This window comes from Furipterus horrens, unplaced genomic scaffold, assembly GCF_987537825.1.
Source record: "Furipterus horrens unplaced genomic scaffold, mFurHor1.1.pri manual_scaffold_4, whole genome shotgun sequence".
Classification (NCBI taxonomy): Eukaryota; Metazoa; Chordata; class Mammalia; order Chiroptera; family Furipteridae; genus Furipterus; species Furipterus horrens.
Genome location: NW_028327174.1, coordinates 176,923,351 through 176,948,895, shown reverse-complemented (window position 1 = coordinate 176,948,895; position 25,545 = coordinate 176,923,351). Strand labels below are relative to the sequence as shown.

The following is a 25,545-nucleotide window of genomic DNA, read 5'->3' as shown; positions in this document are numbered from 1 at the left end:
AGTCTGTTAAGAAACAACAGCGGAGGTGACAGATATGAGTATATACTGAGCATACATGCTCTGTTTATTCTCTCCCTTGCTTACAACAATCCTACAAGTAGAGAATGGTGTTCCCACTTAGCAGATGGGGAATCTGAGGCTCAGTGAAATTATACAACTTGTTGAAGGGGTCTCTCACAAAAACAGCTAATTAGCAGAAGAGCTGGCCCTTGAATCCAGGTCTTTCTGAGCACATTAGATCATGTTTTATCCTTAGGTGTACATATACAATAAAAACCCAATTCATTGTAATTCTCAGAGATGCTCTGGTTAATTTAGTTTTCTGATTATTTGAGAGGTCAGTCAAAAACCACCTGTTGTGCTAACTCTTGTTAAAGAGCTTCCTGCAATGTGCTAGTCTCTTTAGCCTCTGTCTGGGTTGGCTTATCCCATCAGCCTGAGAAGACCCATTCAGTGAATGCTATACTGTTCCAATACTGGCAGGACCAGTGGGCAGAGGGCCAGCTGAGTGGAGCCATCTAGGTGGGGATTCCGCACGGGGGCTCAGAGGAAGAGATGGAAGTGAGGTTGGGGTCAGGGAAAATGGTGTCAGTTGTAGCTGAAGAAGGGAGGTGCTCCCTGGGGGGCAACTTAGAAACAGGCCAGTGGGAGCCCAGTCTTGGGCAGGAGACCAAAGAAGCGAGAAACACCAGAGGGAGAAGTGGTGTGAACAGCTAGGAAAAGGGGGTCATCTCAGGGCAGGATGGATTTCAAGAAGATTCTGGAAGCCAAAGTGAAATGCCACCTAGACAAGAGGCCAGTAGGTCTCTGTAATGCATAAGGGGTGGGGGAAGAAGCCAGCTTGTAGAGGTGAAGGTTATGGCCACACCTGCTAGAGAAGGCTACCAGGAAAGGAGGCAAGTGGCGAAGCAGAGGTCCTGAATATAAAATTTGGCTCATACTCACTTAAATCAAAACAAAAGTAATCGATGTGGAAAAATATATACAAAGACATACAAAGGGAAAAATATAATGAACTCCCAGGAGCCCACCATCAGCCTCGACAATTATTGATGGCAGCTAGTCTGGTTTCATCTGGTGTCATTGTGAAGGCCATCCAGACACCTGGCCATGTCATCCTTCACACTTACTCTTAACAGATCCTCACCGCACCCCAGGTCACCAGAGCCAGAGCCGATGTTTGAGTCCCAGCCCAGGCCAGAGCCTTCAGCCTCTACTCCCACCTGCAGAGAAAAGAAATTCTCACAAACTGGTTTCAACTGCAGCTGCCTGAGATCAGCCACGTTACTAAAGTTTTCCCACATTCCATAGCTCCATTAACCTCTGCTGCCACCTTGCCTTCTGGCCCTTTCGGTGTCCTTTTTTTCACTCTAGAGCTACCCTCCTCCCTCACTACCTCCCAGTTGTGCAACCAACATGCAGCCTATCCTCAAACATACTACAGGCTTTTACATCTTATCCTCAGCCTCCTATCCTGCTTTTCGAATCCCTTGAAGGCCGAGTTTCATGGTCACCTCCTCCATGAAGCCCTCCCCACCCCATCTTTCAGACAGAATTTATCTCTCTTTCTTTTGTATTTCCACTGGCCTCTGTTGAGGTTTTGATTTGGTACCAGGACCACCTGACATGAAGCTCAGCTGTGTGTGGTCCATCAGCCACTCTAGACTAGGACTCCTCCAGGGTCAGCCCAATCCTGAGGCAACTCTGGGTGCCCAGTGTCCAGCATGAGATCTGGCACCAAGAAGACATCTAGCACATACTTGTTGGATGCTATCAATTCCCCCAAAGAGCAAAAGAAAATTCCTAAAACACCCTTAGTATCCACCTAATATCTAGCTTCTGCTATGTCACCTGCACCCAGCAGATAACAGGCTCTCGGTAATTATTTGCCAAATGACCTTAGAAATGGGACCACTGTGGGATTTGATGTTCAACTTCTGGATCATGTCTGAAAATGGGTGGCTATGGACAGTGCAGAAAACAAAAGTGGAAAGTTCAGACACTAAGACTCGCCCCTACTTGCCTCCTGGGAGCTGTGAGACCTTGAGCAAACCCTTAACCCTCTCTGAGCCTCTTCTGCAAAATAACTTTATATACCTAAAGACTTTATGATCGTAAAGACTTTGTAGAGTGGATACTGTCTTGACTGTCCCTATTGTGCTTTTAAACCCTTTGCTTGGGAATCAGGGCATCCATTTCCATTCATCGCAGATTGTGACAGTCAAGGGTGATCTATCCCAATTAGTCACACGCCAGGACGAAGCACTGCACGTTCACGTCTCCTTTTCTCCTCTCTCACCCCCACAACAACCACCTACCCACACACCCCTTTCTTCTTAGAGCTTTAAAAAATCCCGTTGTAAAAGTCATAAGGGGATGGTGGGTACACCAAAATGTGTTAGGAACCTAACAACCCTCGCAGTTCTACCACTTTGAGGCAGCAACTGCCAACATTTAGGGAAGGCCTTCCCTTCCAGGGTTTTTGCATGTGTCTATTTTTATATTGTTAAGACCACACAGCATATTCAAGCTTATAACCAGCTATTTTTACTTAACAGTGTATGGTATTCTGCCCCCTCCCATCATTAAATACTCCAAATAAGTATAATTTTAATAGCTACATATGTTCCATTATTTGAATGTAATTTAATTCTATTAACCCCCATTGGCTAGTTAAACCATGTCCAATTTTTTACTACTGTGGGCAACACAGATTAAAATTCTTGTACATAAAGCCTTTTTACATATTGGACTCTCCTTTCTGATGGGTTCTTAGAGGTTTCTGGGTCAACAATATGCAGTTTTATGGCTGTTAATATGTGTTGACATAGAACCTCCCAGAAGTTAATAAACCTATCAACACTTCCACCAGCCTAGCTGGTCTCACTAACCCCTCACGGAGTGCCAACTTCTCAAAGCAGAAAATACAAAGGACAAGTGACCCAATTTCTTCAACAATCAATGGCTAAACGAAGAAGGTGGGAGACACTGTAGATTAAAAGAGACTTAAGAGATGCATTAACCAAATGAAACGCATACAGCTTGTTTGGATCCAGATTCCAAACAAGGAACCCGGAGTTAGTAAAGCCCTGGCCAAGTAGCTTGGTTGGTTAAGAGTGTTGTCCAGATACGCCAGGGTTGCCAGTTTGACCTCCCCCCCTCCCCGGTCAGGACACAGGCAATAATCACAAATAAGTGGAAAAACAAATCAATCTCTCTCTCTCTCTCTCTCTCTCCTTTCCTTGCTCTCTAAAAAATCAGTCAATAAGTAAAAAAATACAAATATTAGTAAAAGGATTTTTTAAACTATGGTATTAGACAATAGGAAAGAACCACTGCTCGTTTTGTTAGATGGATAATGACATTGTGGGTAACAGGGGAAAAGGGGTCCAGATCAACCTATTAGAGTACACATTAAAGTATTTATGAGTTAAATGATACAACGTTTGGGATTTGTTTTAAAATACTCCAGCCTACTCTCTGCTCTGCTCCAGAAAGATGGCAGCAGGAGGTGGAACATATGAAGAGCGATTGGTATCATGACTTGACCACCCAGCCATCCACTTTTACAGACAGGAAATGAGGCCAACAGAAAAGAAAGGATGTGCGTGAGGTTGCACAGGTGGAAGGGACTTGGTCACCTCCCCACACGCACACCCTTGATGCTTCATACCCTCTGCAGTCCCTGCGCCCTTGCGGGCTTCCCCCCTCCAGATGGGAATCTCCTGACATTGGAGATGGGCCTTTGCGTCTCTGGTCAGCTCTGCCTGTCAGAAAATTCTCATTTCAATTTAAAGGCCACATGGGACACGAAGCCAGGTGCCCTAGATTTTTACCTCCTGCTTTTTCCTCCACAAACTTCAGCTTCTTTGTGTGTTCCCAGGCTGGAGGCCCCGCCAGTGCCCAAACCGGGCAGTTTGCAAACCAAAAGGAAAGCCCACTTCTGAGAAAGGCAGGGAAAGACTCCTCCCAGGACTTCAGCCTTTTTTTCTCTCCTCTGTGAAACTGACCAAGACAAATATTCACGTCTCTATGCTACTTACGGAAGTGACCGGAGTCAGAGTCACTGCTGTCTCAGGAGTCACAGAGGTTTCAGGAGTGGACACCGTGGGTATGGGGAGCGGGGGCCCCTCGGGGGGAGCGCTGCCCAACTCCTCTGCCTCAGAGGTGGTACAGGGCTCTTCTGTCGTGGCTGCTGCTGAGTCTTCCTCACTAGGACCCTGAAGGCAACAGCAACACAAGGAATAACATCACTTCACCCATGATGCGATGTGCACACAGCTGCCTGCCCGGGAGTCTTGGTGACTGTCATTTCTATGGCACTAGCCCAATTTCAAAACACATTCTTACTCACGACTGTCATTGCCCTCGACACATTCACAGAAACACTGACTCGTAATTCCTTTCTGAAATATGGATCTCCTCTAAGCCCCTGTGCGCACACACTGTCCCCTCCTCCTGGCAACCCCGTCCTACTTTGGCCATTCTCTCTGAGAAGGTTCTTCCTGGAGAAAGCTAGAAGGGAGCAGGGTCAGGATAAACATCGGCTTCCCTGACCCCCTCTGTTATGCTCCCTCCATTGCATCCTGCCTCCCTGTGGTTAGTGTGCCCTCTGCCCCACCTCCTGCCCCCAGCCCAGCCCCCACAGGGGCTCTAACTAGCTGAATGCGTGGTTGCCTCTGGGGAGGTGGTAACTGCTCCTGCCTCCCGATACTGACATCTCTGGCCCCTGGTGAGCCACAGAGAACGCTAGGACACACTTACAAAAGTGACTGCTCGCTCTGGGGCTGCTGTGGTTATGACGGGAGGCAGGCCACGTGTGGGAACCCTGCTGGCCTCCTCCTCTTCGTCCTCCAAAGTGCTGAGGGACATTTCTGCAGCAGCTGCTGCTGTTGTCAAACTTCCTTCACTGACCGCACCCTGAAACAAGACTGCTGTGAGGGACCATGTCCCTTTGTCCATGCCCCTGGATGGTGGCTGTGTGACCACAGGGGGGAGAGTGCCGCGGCCACCAGAGAGCTGGTGTGGCCACAGTACCCCTTCCCTTTCCCATCTAAGGCCCCTCAGGTCGTCCCCCCACCCCCAGGGTCCCCTCCAGCACACCTAAGCCTGCACATCCTCACTAACTGGACGCTCACCACCTCCGCAGGTGGCCATTCTTTTCCAGACAGCGCTGCTAGTTAAGTTCCAGCTTCTACTGAGTCAAAACTGGTGCCTAGTTTTCTCACCCTGTGACTTTGCCTTTAAGGAAGGCATGGGAGGGGGCAAAATGAGGATGAGGGATGAGGGATGAAGGAGAGGGAGGAAAAGAAGGTGGTGGAAGCCCTGGCTGCTGTGGCTCAGTGGATTGAGCGTCGGCCTGTGAGCCAAGTGTCGCTGGTTCGATTCCCAATCAGGGCACATGACTAGGTCCCCAGTTGGGGGCGCGAGTGAGAGGCGACCACACAGTGATGTTTCTCTTCCCTCTCTTTCTCCTTTCCCCTCTCTCTAAAAATAAATAAATAAACAAGCAAATAAATTAATTATTTAAAAAAAAGAGAAAATTGTGGTGATCCTTTGGTTCATTAAAATAATCCATGCACTTCCGGCCAAGATGGAGGCTTAGACGGACACGCTAGGTCTCCCTCTACAACTAGAGAGGAATACAACTACTTCAAAACAAAGGATAACTAGAAATTCCAGAAAATAAAACTACACGGAAGCCCAACATATGAAGTTATAAACCAGCGGCGCCCTTTGGGCAGGTAAGAGCGAAAGGGGGCGGCATGGTTTGCGGTCGCACCTGGGACAGCGGCAGGGAGAGCAATCCCGGCTGCAGTCGAACCCCTGGCAGCTCGCGACCCCAACGCTGGGGAAAGCAGCCACCACATCGCCTTGAACAGTGAGGCCCAGGAGGGCGGGAGGACGGATCCCAGTCTCCTAGCGGAATAACTGTGTGAATCCATCTTGGACCCCCGCCCCCAAAGAAAGCGCCACAGGGCTGCGAAATAGGTCGCGGACAGGCACCGGTCGCTGGATTGTGATGACAAAGCACCATGGCGCAGCGAGAAAGGCTGCCAAATGGCGCCGGTCGCTGGGTTGTGACGAGTACACAGGCACTGCCCCCTACAGCCGGCCCAAGAAAACAAAACGCATCTGTCAAAATGAGGCAGACAACTATAGAAATTCCGGTGGCACAGCTCACCAGGCAACAGATGGAGAACCTGACAGATGAACAGATAAGAAACCTGTCAGATGCTCAGTTCTGGGCCATTGTTATCAGGTGGCTTACAGAATTCACAAAAGATCTGGAAAAAGATGAGAAAGAAGCGAAAAGCACTCATAACGAAAGGAACAAAACCACATACGAGACAGATGGTGAGGAAAAAAAATCCAGAGTTCATTTCAACAAACTGGAATATGGAGAAGGAACAAGCAGTCAACCAATGCAGAGAGAGGAAATGGGAAGCAACGATGAGAGGATCAGAAACCTCTGGGACAGCTATAAAAGGCCCAACATAAGAATCATTGGTTTGCCAGAGAGCGAGGAAGATGAACTAGAACTTGAAAAATTGAGTGAAAATATAATAAAGGAGAACTTCCCAGACTTGGGGAAGGAAATAGACTTACAGGTCCAGGAAGCACAGAGAGTTCCAAAAAAACTGGACCCAGGGAGAACCACTCCAAGACACATTATAATCAAAATGTCAAAAATTAAAGATAAAGAGAGAATCTTAAAAGCAGCAAGAGAGAAGAAAAGAATTATGTAAAAAGGGGTCCCAATTAGACTATCAGCTGACTTCTCAAGGGAGACCCTGCAGGCAAGAAGGGACTGGCAAGAAATATTCAAAGTAATGAAAATCCCAAACCTACAACCACGAATACTCTATCCAGCGAAATTGTCATTCAGAACAGAAGGACAGAGAAAGTGTTTCCAGGACAAAATAAAACTGAAAGAGTTCATTAGATCCAAACCACTGTTATATGAGATATTAAAGGGACTGGTTTAGAAAAAGGAGGATCAAGACAATGAAATCTAAAATGAAAACTGTGTCACAACAACCAACAACAGAAGCTAGGGAATTGAAACAAAGGCAAAACTAAACAGGCAACGAGAGTGGAAAAAGAACTATAGGTACGGGGAACATATTGGGGGGAGGTCAACAGGAAGGGGGAATGGGGAGAGGGAGGGAGATGATATAGGAATTAAGGATCATGGTAGGAGGGAATGGAATAGACACAGAGAGGTTGAGAAGAACTGTAAGCACAACTAATGGACATGATCTAAAAGGGGGGGACAACTGGAGGGAGGGGGCCCACCGGGTGGAGGGGAGCAGAGGGAAGGGAAATTGGCACAAATGTAATATTATAATCAATAAAGCACATTAAAAAAAAATAATCCATGCAATTGTCCAGTGGCCTGGTGGCTGGTGAGGGCATCCCCCCCCCCCCCCACTGTAAATTTTCACAGGTTGATAGCATTAGGCCAGAGGTGAAAGGCTGGGAGCAGTGTGTGCAATGATCTCAAAATGCCGTTGGTGTGGGATGGTGTGGGATGGTGTGGGATGGTGTGGGATGGTGTGGGATGGCCTGACATCTCCCTCCAGTCACTCACTCAGCAAATATGCATCGAGTGCCTGCCATTTGCAGCGATGAAGACAGATAGATGAACACGATGTATATACTCCCTCCCTTGCAGGGCTTATAGTCTGGGAGGGAGCCAGAAATGGACTATGTACCAATTTTAGTATTAATGACAGTTATGTGAGACCTTCCAAGGAGAAGTGCGGGTACCATGAATGTGTCTGTGGGGAGACCTCACAATCTGAGCTGGCACCTCCTAGACGACATGGTGTTTGAGCCGAACTCTGAAGGATAAGCAGGAGCTAAGGAGGGGCGGAGGGAGAAAAAGGTTCTGGGCAGAGAGGAGGTGGTATGGGAAGATTCTGAGGCAAGAAGAGGCATGTTCAAAAACGGCAAGGTCAGTGAGGCCGGCCAGGCCAGACCCAGCAAGCCTTGCAGGCCATGTGGGACAGCTGAGTCTGCAGGATGGCTGCCCATACCAGGAAGAGTCAGGGGAGATGATGGGGTTGGCCAGGCACCAGCCTCAGCCACCACCTGGGCTGGGGATGGTGGGTCAGTCCAGGGCTTGGTGTTGGCTCTGAAGAAGGGTAGAAGGGGTTGGGTCCACCGTAATTTTAGGTAGCAAAATCAACAAGGCTTGATGGTTGATGGGATGTGGGAAGGAAGGAAGAGGGAAGAGAATCCTGGATTAGGACTGGGGATGATGGTCCTACTCATTTGAGGTGGGAATTCGGAAGGAACCGAAATGAGGAGTCTAAGTTTAAGTCTGCTGAGCTTGAACTTGCAGGGCGCCCATTATAGTGACATTATAGGAGGACACTCCTTATAGTGACATTCTAGGGATAGACTCTCCAAGTGTCCTGGAACATCTGTGTCCTGCCCTCAGGAGGTGGGAACAGTGTTTTCACAACACTTAAGGAGAGGGCTGAGAAGTCCTGGTTGTGCCCTTGGACCCTGCTGGGGCTGCACCCCGATCCCCCGCTGCCCTCTGACACCCTGCGCTTGCTCCCAGAAACAGGCCATGGCTGAGGTCTCCGTCACCCATTCTCCTCACAGCCCAGCACACCTCTTCCCTGGGCCTGACCCCTGCTGGTGGAGGTGATGGCCCCTGCCCAGCCCTGGGACTCACCCCTACCTTCCTGACTCAGCCACCCCTCCAGCGGGCTCCCCATGGGCCTGGAGGGGCTTCAGCACAGGCTCCCTCAGGGGGGAGTATCTGGTCAGGAAGGCGCCCCCACCCTGCTTAGGCTTCTCTGGATTTTCTAAACAGAATGCAGACTGGCCCATTGACGAGGTAGGGTCTGCTCCCAGCCATGACTTCATCCTTACCAGAGGGACCCCTTCCCCAGGCCCCTGGGTGGACATGAAGAGGGTGCTAACCTCAGTTGGCACACTGCCGGCCTCGGCTTCCCCATCAGTGCTGGTGGGCATCTCAGCCTCCTCTGTTGCTGTCACTGCTGAACCTTCTTCAGTGTCTGGAGTCTGCAGAGGAAGACATCACAGGGACCAGGTCAGTGATCGACAGCCTGCAGCCAGAGGAGGCCGATAGGCCGGGCACCCCCACACCTGCATCTGGTTGCTCCCTCATCTCCAAAGCATTTGCACATCCAAGACCTCACCTTATACCACTGCCCTGACTGGGCTGCCCATGCAGAAACCTTGACCTTCACACCACCCAAGGTATGAGCGCCCTGGCCAGCATGGTGCCTGTGTGTTCCTCCTATTCCTCCCTGCCAACCTCAGTGGCCGGTGCTCACCATAGGCCCTGCCACCTATCTTCCACCACTCCCGAGAGCGAAGCTTCTGCTGTGCACCCAAGTCGTGGGGTTGGGACAGCACCCAGGTCCTGGGACACAAGCTCCCTAGTGGAAGGGTTTGTTTGCTTGCCTCACTCTCCTAGCTCAGTGCCCTCTGCCTTCCCTGCCTCTCATCCCTCCCTGCTCTTTCAAGGTCTGCACTGATCACAGGGACAAACTCATGCCCTGCTCTTCCAGCCTTTCCTCACCGAGAACCCAGGCAGGATCTGACAGTGTTAACCAAACCCAGAGCGAGCCAGCACCACCCTCACCTGGAACAAGGCAGGGCCTCTGAACCATACCCCGCTCCAGGCTCGCTTCCCCCATCCTTTCTCCACTCGGGGTCAGATACCTTCCTAAAACCAACTCTGACTGCATCACTGCCTCCTTCAATACCCGCAACAACTCCCTGTTTCTGCTGAACATCTCAGGTTCTTTCTCATGGCTTCCTTGGACTCAGAGGCCCCTTCCGCCACACTTCCCTGCCTTCGCTCACGCATGCCTGCCCCCCCTTCACACACGCCTGCCCCTCCTTCACGCACGCCTGCCCCCCTTCACGCACGCTTGCCCCCTTCACGCACACCTGTCCCCCTTCAAGCACGCCTGCCCCCCTTCACGCACTCCTTCCCCGCTTCACACACTCCTGCCCCTCTTCACGCACTCCTGCCCTAACTGCTGGGCAGAATGCTCAGGTCTTGCTATGCTCGTCTTGATGCCTCTAGGCCTTTGCTCAGCTGGTCCACCTCTTGGGACACCTGTCTCACTCCCATCTGCGAGGCCACTTCTAAGCATCCCTTTGGTCTCACCTTCAGCATCTGTTCCCCAGGAAGGCTTCCTGGGCTCATGAGTCTGGGTTCTGGCCCCCTTTGTGGTGCTGCCAGCACCCCGTGCACTTCTCCTATTGCCCCCCTCACCCTCGGTCCCCAGGAGGTGGTCTACCTTACTTGCTTTGGGCTCAGCACAGTGCAGCAGCCCACAAACACCTGCTGAAGGAGTCAACACACAGCTCAGCCTTCAGACCACTGTCTACTTGAACTTGGCCCCACAAGGCTGCGGTTCTGCACGTTGCAGGCAGTTGAGGAAGACTAGTGCCTGCTCCCACCTGAGATGCCCACCATCTCCCAGAAAGAGATGAAGTGGTGCATGCACTCCAAGCTACTTACTGAAGTGACCCCTTCTTCCCCGGGGTCCTGGGTGGACATGGAGAGGGCCGGCCCCCCAGTGGGCACATTGCTGGCCTCTACTTCGCCTGCAGTGCTGACGGTCATCTCAGCTTCTCTGGCTGGGGCTGTTGATGCCAAACCTTCTGCAGTGTGTGGACCCTGGAACAAAGGCATCATGAGGGACCACGTCACTGGGCCCACAGCCCTGGTCAGTGTGCCCGTGGCTGGAGAGAACAGACTGTCCACAGCCCTCTGTCCATTTGCATTTCCATAGCTTCTTTCCCTCAAAGCATTTTCTCATCTGTTCTTCACCCTGGCCCCACAACAGTCCCAGAATCACAGTGTCCCAGGGACAGGAGAGACAGCGAGGCACCTGTCTGCACACACCAGTGACTGGGAGATCACTGCCTCTTGAGTCAGCCTGCTCCAGCTCTGACACTTCTATCTAGAGGTGTCTGCCTCCCTGTGACCCCTCCCATGTGCCCATCCAGAAGCCATAAGAACAGGCGGAACGTCTTTGCCCATGATAGCACTTGGAGATGCACAGGCAGCCACCCTGTGCCCCTCGGCCTTCTCAGGCTAGATACCAGCTTCCTCTTGTTCCCTAGGACTTAGTCTCCTTCCGGACACACAGCCTTCCCTGAAGGTCACACAGCAGATGCAGGAAATGGTAACAGAGCAGCTTTGGCTGCTGGTGCCAGCAAACTGACTATGCTTATCTCAGTTTCCCAAGGTGGTGTTGGTGGTGGTTATTAATTTGGGGGTTGTTTTGGATCCTAAAAGCTGGTCAAAGTTAGACAGATGTCCTTGCTGCAGGACTTCTCAGAGCCTATAAGGAAGATATAAAGTGGAGCATTTCCTAAACTTATTTGACAACAGCCCCTTTTCTTTTTCACATAACATATTAAGTCCTTGCAGAATACTGTCAAAAACAAACAAACAAACAGAGAGATGATGTCGCAGGCTTTATAATGAGACTCTTTCTGACTCAACTTTAGCTAAAGTCCCAAAGAGCTCTGTAATGAAGTATAACTAACTAATTAATTGTACAAGTTAAGCATAATTCCACTGTCATCAGGTGCCTTCCAGATGCTGAATGAAGGAGCCAGGCCACTTATGATGGACATGCTAAGGGACAATGAAGTAGAATTGGTTCCACAAACATTAGCCCCTCACCTGCCTCCAGGCTATATAAGAAAAAAAAAAAAAAAAAAAAAAAAAAAGAATTCATTCTGAGAGAGCAAGAATTCCTTTGGAGGGAATTTGAAGTGTGCTGTGGCTTTTCCCTCCCTTCTCACCACAAACCATTTGGTAAACTGGATATGTATTCCTTGGAATTTGGGAGGCAAAGGGACTGAATTTTTTATATTATGTGGACTGGACTTAGAAAATACCTGTAAAAACAGGCTGTAATCAGATAACAACTGGGCAAGTACGAGAACGTCTGGATTTTCATCCCAAGATTGTGGGAAGAATGAGCTAACCCTGTAAAGTTTCAGCAGAGGCCATTGTTTCTTTTACTTTGGCACCCAATGGTGTCCAACATTTAAAAAATTTGTTTTGCAGCCTTGGCTGGTGTGTCTCACTTGGCTGGAGCATCATCCTGTAAACCAAAGTGTTGAGGGTTCTATCCCCGGTCAGGGCATGTACAAGAAGTCAATCAATTGATGTTTCTCTCTCACAACAGTCTCTCTCTCTCTCTCTCTCTCTCTCTCTCTCTCTCTCTCTCACTTTCTTCACCTTCCTCTCTCTCTAAAAGCAATGAAAAAATGTCCTCAGATGAGGATTAAAAACCTTGTTTTTGTGAGTATAAAAGTCAGTTACCCAACCGCTGAGTGAACACACATTTAGTTAACCTGATTCTGTCTTGATGGGGCTCAAAGAGCGGAAGAGGCTGTGCATCTTCACAAGCGGACAACTGGGCAGGAAGGAGGCAGGTACCGTCGTGAGGACCCGCTGTGTCTCCTCTCCCTGTCCTGGTGCATCCCTGGAAAGCCTCTGGGCCTGGGACTCCTGCCTCCTGTCCCAGCAGAAGGGAGGCCATCTCCACCACATTCAACTAAACCCCTCTTGTTTCTCCATGGTGCCCAATACAAGTCACCATCAAGTCTGAAATAAGCAAATTTACCGCTGACTTATCAAGTGAAATTTACCATTCACTCACCTCTCTAGTGGCGTGAAGGAAGGCTCCATCCCCTGAGCCAGTGTCTGTACTGGGGTCACTGTTCACAGTATCAGCCCCCTCCAGGGTGTCATTCAGGATCTCCCCAGACCCTAAGGAAGCAGGCATTCTGTGATTAACAACTGCACTTTGCAGACTTGAAAAAGAAGAGGTACCTCTTCCCTGGCTGACCTGAAGAGATGCCCAGAATACAGGATTAAGAGGAAATTAAAAAACAGAAACAAAAACCCAAGGCAGTGTTACATGTGCCCAAGGCCTGAGATCAGCCTGCTCTTTTTCTGCCCTTTTTCCCAGGGGTAACCATTTCAGACCAAAGTTCAGCCAACGCCGGGGCACTGAGATTTAGGTACAAGGTCAAAAAACAGCCCTGATGCTGACCATGGGGCTGGCTGAGCAAACGGAAGGCAGATTACATGTGGTTTCAATCACAGTTTCTGTCACCAGCTGCAGGGCTGGAACCCCACTTTGGCACTTAGTGACCTGTGGCAGGTCATTTAACCTGTGCCTCAGATTCCTCATCTGTAAACTGGGGATAATTCTTATCTCATAGTGTTGTTTTGAAGATGATGTGCTACAAAGATTAAATAAATGAGTACAAGAAAAGCCTCAAGGACAGCCCCTGGCATAGAGCCAGCGATCAATAAATGCTCATTGTCAGTGTGGTTCTATTTTAAATTTGTAAAGGGACAAAAGCTGTATATGAGTATACATGTTTTATCAACATTATAGAATGAATATAGTTATTATATAACACACATAGATATATATGGAAATAATGTGTGTATACAGATAAACAACACATACTTGGCTAAACCACAATACTTAATATTGATTTCCTCCAGTAGGTAGGAGAGGAAACTGCTATTTTTTTTGGTTTTTACAACTCTGCATCAATTAAACTGTTACAAGTACATAATGCTTTTGCAATGTAGAAAACACATGGAGTCCTAAAGCAAGGAAAAAGAAATTATATTAACATGAAGAATGTCTGTTATCCTTAAGCATGTCTCATCTCCTCCCTCACTTAATCTTCCTGCTAGCTCATCTGACCTACTTACAAGGACTTTCCCACCGCTTCGCAGCTGGTGAGCAGAGCCAGGACAGAACCCCACATTTTCAATCTCCCCACTAGCATTGTATGCCATGTGTGTCCTGCTCTGATCTGCACATTAGCACCTTATTATTTATTTATTAACCCCATTCCGCAGAGGAGAAACAAATCCCACAGAGAGCCAGTGGTTGGGAGAAGCCAAGTCGACCTGTCCCCATGCCCAGACATTTCTATGTACGCTCTTTTTACTCATGTCTCATGATATGAACAGTGCGGGGGGGGGGGGGGGCGGGAGAGATGCTGCATCGTTCCAGGGACCTTTTTCAAGGAGCATTCCCTCACTCTCTTGCATCCTCCCTGCTCCCACCACCAGGGGGTACTGTGTAAGCAGCTGGCGGGACACCAGGCCTCTGAGTCCCCACCCCTTGAAGGATGGAGTTGAGGGTAGTATGTGCCCTGGGGCAAGATGGTGTCAGCGAAACGTGCATAAAACTAGTAGGTGGCTTTCAGGGTTCAGGACCATTTCCCTCACCGTCTAGACTTTCTACCCAACAAGCAGAACGGGAACATTTCAGCCAGGTTCATTGTTTTCCTTTGGCCTTTTATTTGCTGGAGAAGGAATCTGGCTGATGCCAGAACAGGCAAGTTGTGCTTGGATCTGGGTCCTGGTCTGCATTTGGCTCCCACCTCCTGTGACCTCACCCCTCAGTCTGGGAGAGGCCTCACCCTGGGCCCTGCAACCTCTGCCCCTCCTTGCCTGTCCTCAGAAATCCCAATTCCACCTAGGAGAACAGCATTGCAATTCATAAACCACTCCCAGCAGACAGTTAAAGAATATAAAGCCTGGAAAAATTAAGCAACTTGCCCCAGGCACGACAGCAAATAGGTGGCTAAGCAAGGCTTCCATCCAAACTGCCTGCTCCCAGCCAGCCCCACGGTCCTTCCACAGCAACACCCTGACTCCTTGGCTATATTATGATTTTATTAAATTATCATACAATTTTTTTTCTATTCAGTGCTACATACCTTCTCTCACCCACAGACTTCCCAAGTTTAGTTATTAAAATAACATTCATTTACTGATGGCAGAAGTAAAAAGAATATATAAGATTATAAAGGACATGTAAACTATAGAACCACAAAAGAAGAAAATTAAAACCACCCACAATCCCACCACCCAGAAAATATTACTCACAGCATTTTGTTGTATATTATTTTAGCACACACACACAGGCACGTACACACACACACACACACACACACACATTGTTCTACAGGGCTATAAATAAATATAAATAACATATATTCAAAATTAGGGTCATAGCACACATATAGTTTTGAAAGGTGCTTTTTTCATGGAGCGTACCATGAGCATGTCCCTGGGTCGTTCACTCTTCTACATCAGCAATTTCAGGGCTGCACATATGAATGAAATACCATTTTCTCAATCAGTCCCTACTGTGGGCATCTGGGCTGTTTTTTTACCTTGTGCCTAAATCTCAGTGCTCTGGCGTTGGCTGTAACTTCAGTTTGAAATGGGCAGAAAATGCAGGCTGATCTCAGGCCTTGGGCACATGTCAAGCGGCTGCCTTGGGGATCACGTCAGATCTTGGGGTTTTGTCAGAGCTCCTCTGTATGGCTGGACAGGGACCAGAGCCTTGGATAGGGAGCCAAGAGGCCAGATGGCACCCAAGGCCTGCCATTGACCTCCTGGGCATCTGCCCTTCTCTGGTCATCAGTTAGTTTCCCCACATGTGCCACACAGGGGGTTAGATGGCTTGATCCTCTGAAAATTGGGGAGTTTGTGGCCGAGGCTGGGAATAGTGGAGTCAGGCCCGGGCACTGGCCCTGTCCTACCACTCACTAGCTGTATGACTGTGGGCATGTCACTTACCTTTCCAAGCACTGGTGTTTCCATCTATAAAATATTGTCTAATATTGAATAATAGCAACTAGAAGACGTATGGTTGGGTTTGGAGGTGAAGTAGGTAAACGCTTGGCACATAGTAGGTATTTAATAAGCAGCAACAATTACTACATACTTTTCTGTTAAACCCCGGGTGCTTCAGGAGGGGTGGAGTTTGGGGATTGGAAGGTCAGCTATCCAAGATTAAAAAGCAGCCCTGCCATTTACAAGCCCTAGAGTCTCAGCTGGGTGACTCAATTTTCCCACCTTGTTTACCAAATGCAGAAGGTTACACAAGATGCTCTATAGTCCATATGTCACCCAGGCTGGACACATAGTCGTCACTCAATACAAAAGCCGCCAGGTGTGAAGGTGCACCCAGGACTTGCCTTGCTCAGGGCTGTTGTGCAGGATGACGCTTAGGTTGGTGGTTTTTGAGGTCACCTCGGGTACAGGCTCACCAGAAAGCTCCACATCCTCCGAGGGAGGGGATGGAGTTGGAGGTGAATTAATGGGTTCAACTTCTGCTTCTTGAGGCTGAAGAGAGGGAAAAAATGAGATCCAAAAGGATTTACTTGTCAGGAAAGCAGAAAAAAAAATGGCAGCAAATATCATTGGAGAAAATAATATATCCACAAAGTGCTGAATAAACCCAGAAGAAAGCTTAGACCTGTCTTCTAGTACCTGGGTGATCACTGAAGCTGTCAGGGTCTGAAAAACTTGCATGTAAAGATAATTTAATTCTGTTCAGTTTACAGTGAGCCTCTGCTAAACTTGCCTGAGCTCTCTGAGCACAGACACCCCAGGTCTGTATCCCAGGCCAGGACAGAGATGCTCGAGAAAGATCTATTAGATGAAGAAATGACTGAATAAATGAATGAACGAAGCAGGCTACACTCAGTAAACGCTGTGTAAATCCAATCCCAGATGGGCACTGGTCACGAATTCCTCTGAAAATTAAAGATGGATATGGGTTCCTTTCTAGGACACTTGAGTTTGTGTGTAGCTTTTCCAATGCCTGTGAATATCTCAACTAACTTTACCAACTAGAAAAAAAGAAACCAACAAAAACCCCCAAAAGCTGGAAATATAGAGCAGTTCAGCGATCTAGGTAGAATTCCTGATGGGGGGAGGGGGCTAGGCAGCAGAGGTCATGACATCATCTCCAGACCCAGGCTCAGGTAGCAGCTCCTGAGACCCGGAACTAGCCATTGTTGAAATAGTCTCATCCCTTTCTGAGTTCAAGGCGCTAAGGGGTGAATGGAAGGATCCTGTTGACCAGTGTTGGACCAATGATGTGAACAAGAAACAACTCAGACACTAAGGTCTCAGGGTTAATTTGTGATTGCAGCCATCACTTAATCTATCTTGACTAATCACAGAAAATTATTTCCTTAATGTCAGAACCTAGTATATAAACAGTGAATCTCTGGTCCATCAGAGCAAGGAAGGCTCTTATGGGTCCCATAACTTAGTTCTTATAATCAATCTTGGGTCAATCTCAGCTCTCCACTTATTAGCACTGTTTTGTTGGGCAAGTCGTATAACCTCACTGAGCCCCTGCTTCCTCCTCTGTGAAGGGGGCCCATGATAACTGCTTGCAGGATATAAGATGCATGGAGGTGCTCAGCCAGGGCATAGTACCAGCCCACCAATGGTAGCCACTCATCAGCGTCACTGGAATTCTAAAGTCTGGGAAAAAACAGCACCCCCATAGTGATTTTGTCTGGCATTAAAGATGATTGTTTTATCTTTTTGCTTATCTGCAGTTGTAGTTTTTAAATAATGAGAATGTTATATTTGTGCAGCATATATATATATTGTTTCTTGTACTGTAAAATCTCCAGGGTGGAGGTGGAGATGCAGGTGGGCCTTGAAGAATGAACAGCATTTCAGAAAACAAGGATGGAGGGAGGTCCTGAGGCAAGAAAGGACACAGCGTCATCAGGAACTGACGCCCTGCACTTGGTGAGGGTCAACGACAGAAGCAGAGGGAAGAACCAGGAGGTGCAGAGAGGTGGGCAGCAGGGCTGGTTCTGTGGTGAGAAGTCTGGCTTGGGACCGGGGCATCTGTGGGGTCTTAGACTGGGGAGTGGAGTGGGCAGGTGTATACTTTGGGGAGTTCACTCTAATGCCAGTGGATCGGGGGTGTTGAGGTTAGGCCAGAAGACCAGAGGGCTGCACTGCAGAGGCCCAGTGAGGCAGGAGCCAGGGTGGTGCTGGGGAAGCAGAGGGCAGGGACCACCCCAGAGAGGCTGTGAAGACCATCAGGACTTCCCCACTTCTCCCAGCCGCATGGTGGCCCAGCAGCCCAGCAGGGGGTAAAGAGCCTGTTGCAGGCAGTTCCTCTCCCGTTCTTGCCAGGATTTAGCAAGGCAGCCACTTCACCAGGGTTCCCTGATGGTCTCAAAAGTCCCGTCTCTAGCCTGGAGCAAGGCTGCTGGTGGCTGGAAGCAAAGCTGCTTTATAAGGGACTTGGGCTTCAAAGCCAGGCAGGCAGGGCAGGTGAGGGTGCAGGAAACGCAGGACAGCAAAGGGAGGGTGGGCTGAGCTCTGTAACTCAAGGTGGCAAAGGTTGAGTATATGAAATCACTGACTCCAGTCTGTCAACCAAAAACCTCTTGTGGAAAACTCCTAACAAGGCAGCCACAAATCCCCAGTCAAGGGCAGAGAGTGAATCTAGTAAGCTGACTCTCGGTGGTCAGGTTCAGGGTCAAGTACCCTGCCTCCAACAGGCAGCTCTAATGGTTTTCAGGGGTTAGTTAGTGTGAATGGAGAACCAGTGTGGCCTGTGACAAAACATAAATGTCATGTCTTAAGACTTTTATTAAAAGTGTGTTGATTTGCTGAGCCTCCATTGATCTTCAACACATTTTTCTTGAGGCCCTACTCTGTGCCAGGTCCTTGGCTAATCCCTGGGGATATGGAAATGAATAGATAAGATAGGGTGGCTGTCCTCAAACTGCTAAACCAAGAAAAGACACAGACACAGACCCAGACCTAGACATAACTAACTGTGATTGAGGGCGAGTGACGCGTGGGAAAGCAGAAGGGAGAGCCAAGTGCAGGGCGCGAAGCTGACAATGGCCTCCAATTAGGGGCTGTGGACTGGATCCTGGAGGATAAGTAGGAATTGGCCAGGCAGAGAGGGGCAGGAATGGTCCCTCTTTGCAAACAGAACCCAGGAGCACAGGCATGGATGAGGGGTGAAATTGCAGGGCGTGTTTGGAGAACAGTGAGAATTTGGGTTTGGCTGGAAGAGAGATCCTGGCTGGGGGTCAGAATCACCTGCAAAACTTCTTTGTAAGTACAGATTCTTGGACCTCACTCCAGACCTACTGAGTCTGAATATCCGTTATGCAGCCCAGTCACAAGTCTTTTTGAAAAACCTACCCCCTCTCACTGCTGCCTTCCCCTGCCCCCCCCCCCCCCCACAACTTTGATGTACAGCCAGGGATGAGAACTATAGGGATATTAATTGTACCACAGCATAAGATAGAACTTTCCAGAAATGGAATGGGGTGTCAGCAGAAGCTGACTTAGCAGGGAAAGAGTGTGGAAGCAGGGACTCCTACCCTAAATGGAGAAGGAGGAGAGGAGGGGCTGGCTTTTTAAGTTTATGATTCAGTTTGCTGGCCATGGCTTGTGTCTTGAAGGGTGGCAGCTGGAAAGGGTGAGGACAGGGAAGCAATATTCATTCCAAGAGAGAAGCCAGGCAGAGAGGGGAGGGGGACGTCTGAGAGTAAGCGGGAAATTCCTCCGACTTGGAGGGGTGGCCAGGGAGGGCAACCATGGAGCCCCTCTAGGAGGTGGTGAAAGGGGAAGTCCCAGCTCCAGAGTAACATGACTGAGTGAGCTTGGTCCCTTCCCCAGGGACCTGGCCGTGTTGCCTGCTCCCTGGGCAGCCTTGGACAAAACTCTACCCTCTGGGGGATGAATGGGAAAACGTGGCCCTGCGAAGGGGGCCAGGGGAAGCGAGGGCTCTGCAGAAGTTTGCACAGCGATTCTGATATCCGTAATAGACAGGTTAGCCTCAGGACCTAGAGCTCAGGACCGCCAGGCCCAGGGCCACAGCCTTGGGGGTGAGGGCAGGGGGGACGGATTCTCTTAAGGACTGGGGGCAGCCACAAGGGTCTGGCATGGGGCGGGGGGGGGGGGGGTCCCAAGAGGAACAGGCACTCTAACACATCACCTCAATCCTCACAATAGCCAATAGCCTATCATCAATAGTTAACAATGACAAACGTTCACTGAGAGCTGCGTGTGGCAGGGTCAGCCCTGCATTTTACACAGATCAATTCATCCTACCCTCTCCCTGACCCAGTGCAGCGGTCTGCGCCCTTTTAACCAAGGGACACTGAGTCTCCAGAAGGTGAAGCTACTGGCTGCAGGTCAACCATGGTAAGAGGCAGAGTTGAACTCGTACTTGGTGGGACCGCAGCCTATACCAGTCCTCTTATAGCCACTGAGGAGAATGGAGTTGGAGAGTCTAGGAAAGAAAGCATTTGGGATGCCCCAGAGGCCAGGGTCCATCAAATCCCTTTTCACCTCTCTAGACACTTCAGGGACTCATTCCATATCTGTTCCTGGCTGCCACACACACCCACATCTGCCCTGCCTGCAGGACCCTAGACCAGGAGAGGAGGCCAGGCTAGGGTCCTGATGCCACCACCGTGTGACCCTGGTGAAGCCATCCTGTCCTTCTGAGCACCCCTCCCCCTTGCAGGGTTGTTGCAGAGATTAAGTTAAGTCATATATACAAAGCACCGACCACACAATGGGTATCAAGAAAGGCCAGTGCACTTCCTTCCCCTACCATTGCTCTACTTCTGTCCAGAGCTGCCAGCTGCAATGACACCTCCATCAGAAAGTCTTCCCTGACCAGCCCCACCCGTGATCATCTCTCACCCTCAATCCTTGTTCCCTTCTCCTGTCCCACTTCCAGGGCCACCTTGGGTTACTGGCATCTCTGCCCGAGCCGGCCTCACTCCTTGCTGTGAATGGACGCACTGGGCGAGCAGCATTGGGCTAGAAGGCCAAAGTGACCACCACTCTGTGCCCTGGACATGCCAATGGAGCAGCCAAAAGCTGAGGGGTACGCAGGATTGCCACACTGCTTGGACCAGTCACTGCCAAGGTGGCCACCTTGGAACCTTGACATCCTCCATCCAAGCTGCCCAAGAACCAGCTACCATCCTGGGGATGGACTTCTGCAACACCGCCCAGGACAGCAGCTCAGAGTCATGGCCTGACCCCCGAATGGGACATAAGGGGACCTGCGCTCTAGCCCCAGCTCTTCCCATGTATCCTAGAGCCAGTGTCTTTTCCTCACCAAGCCTCAGCTTGGCCTTCTGTACAAAGGACACCTTTCCATGTCTTTGTACAGAAAGAGGTGACCGTTGAGTCCCTCCAGCACCGACAGACTATGGTCCTGTCCTTTCCCACCCACACATCTGTTGCCAGAGGTCTATAATTTATAGCCTCTGCCTTGTTGCCATTTCTCTGCTCTTCTAGCAGACGTGAGTTTACAGAATGAGCCAGACGCGTTGAGGACATTGCTGGGGCTTCTGTGTTCAGTGACTCATACACTGCTGGCTATTTTCATTCAGACGGGCTCCTTGGTGTCTCCATAGTCTGACTCAGTGCTTTTGACACCACTTCCTTGTCACGGACACAGGGGACATTCCCAGGAGTGAGGAGGCCTGGGCCCCTGAGATGATGGCTGACTTTCCTATGGGGCCGGAAGTGAGCTCTTGGAAGGACTTAGCAACTTCCAGGAGTGGGGGCCCTGACTTCCTTCTCATAGCCAGAGTCTCGAGCAAACATCACAACAGCCCCTGTTCAGGGCCACATCCCTCATGCCAGGCGTGGGCCTGACACCTGGCCCTGCACAGTCTCCTCTAATCCTCTCAACAACCCCATGAGATAGGACTCTAATTATTGTTCTGTGGTGAAGAGGAACGAGGCTCAGAGAGGCTGAGCAAGTTACCCAAGGTCACAGAGCTGGGAGGAATGGAGCACAATGCTTGCCTCTGGGCAGCCTTCTCACGGTCACAGTGCGGGGCAGCTCTCAGGTAACTGGTGTTCCCCCGCACTGGGGACTTTGTAAAATGCCCTTTGGCCAGTACTTTACTGCCCTCCCCAGATGACCTGACAATTGAAGTCATAGATCTGAGAACAGACATGCCAGACCTGAGGCTCTGGGCACTCTCCAATAACTATCAGCCCCCTAAAAGCTGACCAGGATGACATGGCACAGCTCCCCAAAACTCACTGGGGCTTGAGTGTAGGTGTCGGCTTCTAGGATCTCAGCAACTCCGACTGTCTCCTGGAGCCCGCTGGCCTCTCCGGATGCCTGTGTGGGGGTGGATGGTGCCAGGTAAAGGGGGCTCAGGGTACAATCGAGACAGCCAGAGAACTGCCTCCTGTGGAGGAACATGTGTGTGCATGCACGCGTGGGCGTGTGTCTCAGAAAGCGACAAACGGACAGACAGACAGAGTGAAACTGAGGAGAGCACATGGACGGGGTCCACCCTTGGTTACCCCTTTCGTTTCCTTCCACATTGTGTTGTTCAAACAAGCAAACAAAAAACTACCCCACTTCCAACTCAGGAACTGATTCATTTGTCAAGCATAAAAGCTAAATTTAGGTTCACTTTTCTAAGAATGTACATTCAGGGTGTCTTAGAGATTTAGCTTCGATTTTAGAATCCTGACACCTTTTCCTGGCAGGAAGTCTGCAAATCAGGCCATTGACTGCCACAGTTGCGGACAAAAATAACACCTTAGAAGAAACACCACTGCCCCCCCACCAACTCTTAAAAGTAATAAAAAAAGACCCAAAAAGCCCAAAATAGGACTTGAGGAGGCACTTGCCAAGATGTAAGATCGTTGAGGCCCCGTGACGCTCTAGGGATGAGGAATTGCCTGGGCACCCAGCCCTTCCCTGGCAGACTGCTTGCTGAGCTGCGGGGCCCTCTGCTGGGGGTAGGGGAGGTAGGGGCTCACCGAGGATTCCTCGGCTTCACACAGCTCCTCCGGAGTCCTGGGGTCAGGGTGGATGGTAAGCTGCTGGATGGAGCCCTGGGGAAAAGCAGAGGGGTCAGAAGCCACTGCTTACATGTCAACAGCACAACCACCAGTGGAAACATGATGGCTTTTGTGAAGGAGGAGAACCAGGGACAGGATGGTGTGAGAATGTGCTGCCTGTTGGCTGCGACAAGTCAACCCAGCCACGTCTTGGCCCGCTCTCATTTAGGGGGTTCTCTGCTGGAGCCAGTGTAATTTGAGCCCCAGTAGCTGGAGAGCCCCTTGGGAAGCATTTTGTTCAAAGCACGGACTAACACAGCAGCCTCCCAACTGCTCCCCAGGTCTCCAGCATCTCAGGGGCAGCCCCTAAAATGCGTATCTCCCCTCTCCCAGAACATGTCTTTTATTTGTGGCTGGGGCCTTCTAGGCTGGAAGGCCCCACCTCAAGAATAGCTGCCTGCCAGCTTCCCTCTCTCCACTCTTACTACTCTCCCCACACTTAATAACTCATTCTCCATGACCAACCCAGAGCATTTAAAAGTTGTTCATTGGATTGTAACTTCTTAAAGTTCTCAGTCTTCTTGCATGCTACAAATAAACCCAAACTCCTCCCCACAGTACTGCCCTGTATCAGTGAGCCCAAGGTCAGCACACGTACTGACTAAATGAATAACCACAATAACTTCGGGATTTTCTTTAGAATGGCTTATACATAAAAGCCCATTTGCTGATACTTTTTCGGGGCACGCTGTCCAAATGGAGAGAGAGCAGCTCTCTCACGCAGGCATTCTAACCTGTTGCAGCTCTGTAGAAAGTACTGCATCTGCTACTGATTCAGGGATAAAAATCACTGAAGGATCTAACAAACCCTACTCTCTTCATAACGCCTAATATGCGCAAAGTGCTTTCACACAGGCCATCGCGCTTCACTCTACGACCCCACGGTATAGGTTTTGTTCTCACCACTTTCAGGTAAGAAAGCACAGAGAGGATCAGAAAATCCAGGTACTGTCTAAAGCATTGGGTTACACGGAGGACTCCGGACTGGAATCTAGGTCCTGGGTTCCAGGCCCAGTGTTTTCCCCACCACTTATGCAGCCTCTTTGAGGACATAGGGATAAAATAATAAGTGCAGTCACTCCCGTTGTCTATACAGTGTCCAGTGATCTGAAGGGATTGCACTCACGGTGAATCTCTCCAGCCCCGTGGCTCCTGCACTGCCCACAAAGAGCCCTGCGCTGGACTCGAAAGCCAAGGCCCGGGAGGACCGCTGGAAGGGGACATGGCTGTGCTCCTCGCAGTCCACCAAGAGGGTCACTTCCTCACCCTGGATGATCATGGCAAAACGGTTCCACCTGTGGGTCATCACGGGCACCGAGAAGGCAGCCGCCTCCTGGGACACGTGGGAGCCGGGCTCAGTGTAGTAGAGGATGATCCTCTGCTGGCCATCCTCCACACCTGAGAGCCGCAGGCCCAGGTAGATGACCTTCTGGAAGGCATCCGTGATGGCAAAGAGCACGCCACCTTGGGCACTGCTAGGCTTCACCGTGACACTGATGGCAAAGTCCTGGAAGAAAGTGGGTGGGATGAGGATCCTGGCTGGGCGGCCCACGTTGGCTCCAGGCCCAAAGCTGTAGGCTGGGAATCCACCATAGCCTGTGACAAAGGACACAGATGAGGGCAGCGGGACACCAATGAGCTCCGTGAGGTCCACATGGCCCTGGGAAGCCGATCCTGCAGGGAGGGAGAGAGAGGCCATGCTTCACACATGTATTCTACTTTGCTTGGAAATGAGAAATCTCAGAGGTTACCTGATACAACCTCTACCTGAGATATGTTAACCCTGCACCATACAATATAATAGCCATTAGCCAAGTGTGGCTAGGGAGCACCTGAAATGTGGGTCATCCCCATTGAGATGTGCTGTAAGTATAAAATACAAATTTCTAATACTTAGTTTGGAATAAGGAATGTAGAATATTTCATTAATAATGTTTACATTGATTACATGTTGAAATAATAATTTGAGGAAATATTGGGTTAGATATGTTATTTAAATGTTTTAAAAGAATGATATAAGGGCCCTGATTGGTGTGGCTCACTGGGTTTGGCATCATCCAGCAGACTGAAAGGTCATAGGTCTGATTCCTGATCAGGACACATGTCTGGGTTGCTGGCCAGGTCCCCAGTTGGGGGTGTGAGAGGAGCAACCAATTGATGTTTTCCTTGCACACTGATGTTTCTCTCCCTCCCTTCCCATCTCTCTAAAAATAAAGAAATAAAATCTTTTTTAAAAAAAGAATAAAATGAGGAACAAGCATGTGCCCCCCATTCTGCTTCAGAAAGAAAACATCAGGTTAGCTGAATCTCTCATGAACTCTCCAATCGTCTTCCCCTGCCCACACCGCAGAGGCAGCCACTAGGGGGCGAGGTGTTTGTCATTCCCATGCACGTCTCCGAATGTTCACTACAAGAGGATGTGTCTCTAACACAATGCGGGACCACTGTGTATGTCTCTTAACCGCATCGAAATGTTGGCACGCACTTTTTTCTCTAGTCAACACTATATTTTGGGGATTTATCTTTGTTGAGACATATGGTTCTAGGTCTTATTTTCATGACAGTACTCTATGGTACAAATAAGCCATAATGGATTGCTTCACCTTTCTGTTAATGGAAAGTGAAGTTTCCATCATATTACAAATACAGCTGCTATGTACTTTTTAAAAAAATACATTTCCTTTTATTCTCTTTTTTTTTACAAGGTTACTTTATTTTATTTTGTTTTTATTTTTTTATTTTATTTATTTGTTTTTAGAGACAGGGGGGAAAGGAGAAAGAGAGGGAGAGAAACA

General features: G+C 49.5%; 1 protein-coding gene across 1 annotated transcript in view; it reads right to left on the bottom strand.

Annotated features, from left to right (window-relative positions):
- The window catches only part of COL15A1 (collagen type XV alpha 1 chain), a 101,448-nt gene that overhangs the window by 43,550 nt on the left and 32,353 nt on the right, over positions 1 to 25,545 (bottom strand). The window contains exons 3-12 of the mRNA XM_090274486.1: positions 23,877 to 24,424; positions 22,670 to 22,744; positions 21,936 to 22,016; positions 16,051 to 16,198; positions 12,687 to 12,796; positions 10,523 to 10,681; positions 8,944 to 9,045; positions 4,765 to 4,920; positions 4,044 to 4,220; positions 1,131 to 1,223 (exon numbers count right to left, since the gene is read on the bottom strand). Coding sequence (XP_090130612.1) covers positions 1,131 to 1,223; positions 4,044 to 4,220; positions 4,765 to 4,920; positions 8,944 to 9,045; positions 10,523 to 10,681; positions 12,687 to 12,796; positions 16,051 to 16,198; positions 21,936 to 22,016; positions 22,670 to 22,744; positions 23,877 to 24,424 — 1,649 coding nt within the window. The remainder of the gene's footprint in view (positions 1 to 1,130; positions 1,224 to 4,043; positions 4,221 to 4,764; positions 4,921 to 8,943; positions 9,046 to 10,522; positions 10,682 to 12,686; positions 12,797 to 16,050; positions 16,199 to 21,935; positions 22,017 to 22,669; positions 22,745 to 23,876; positions 24,425 to 25,545) is intronic.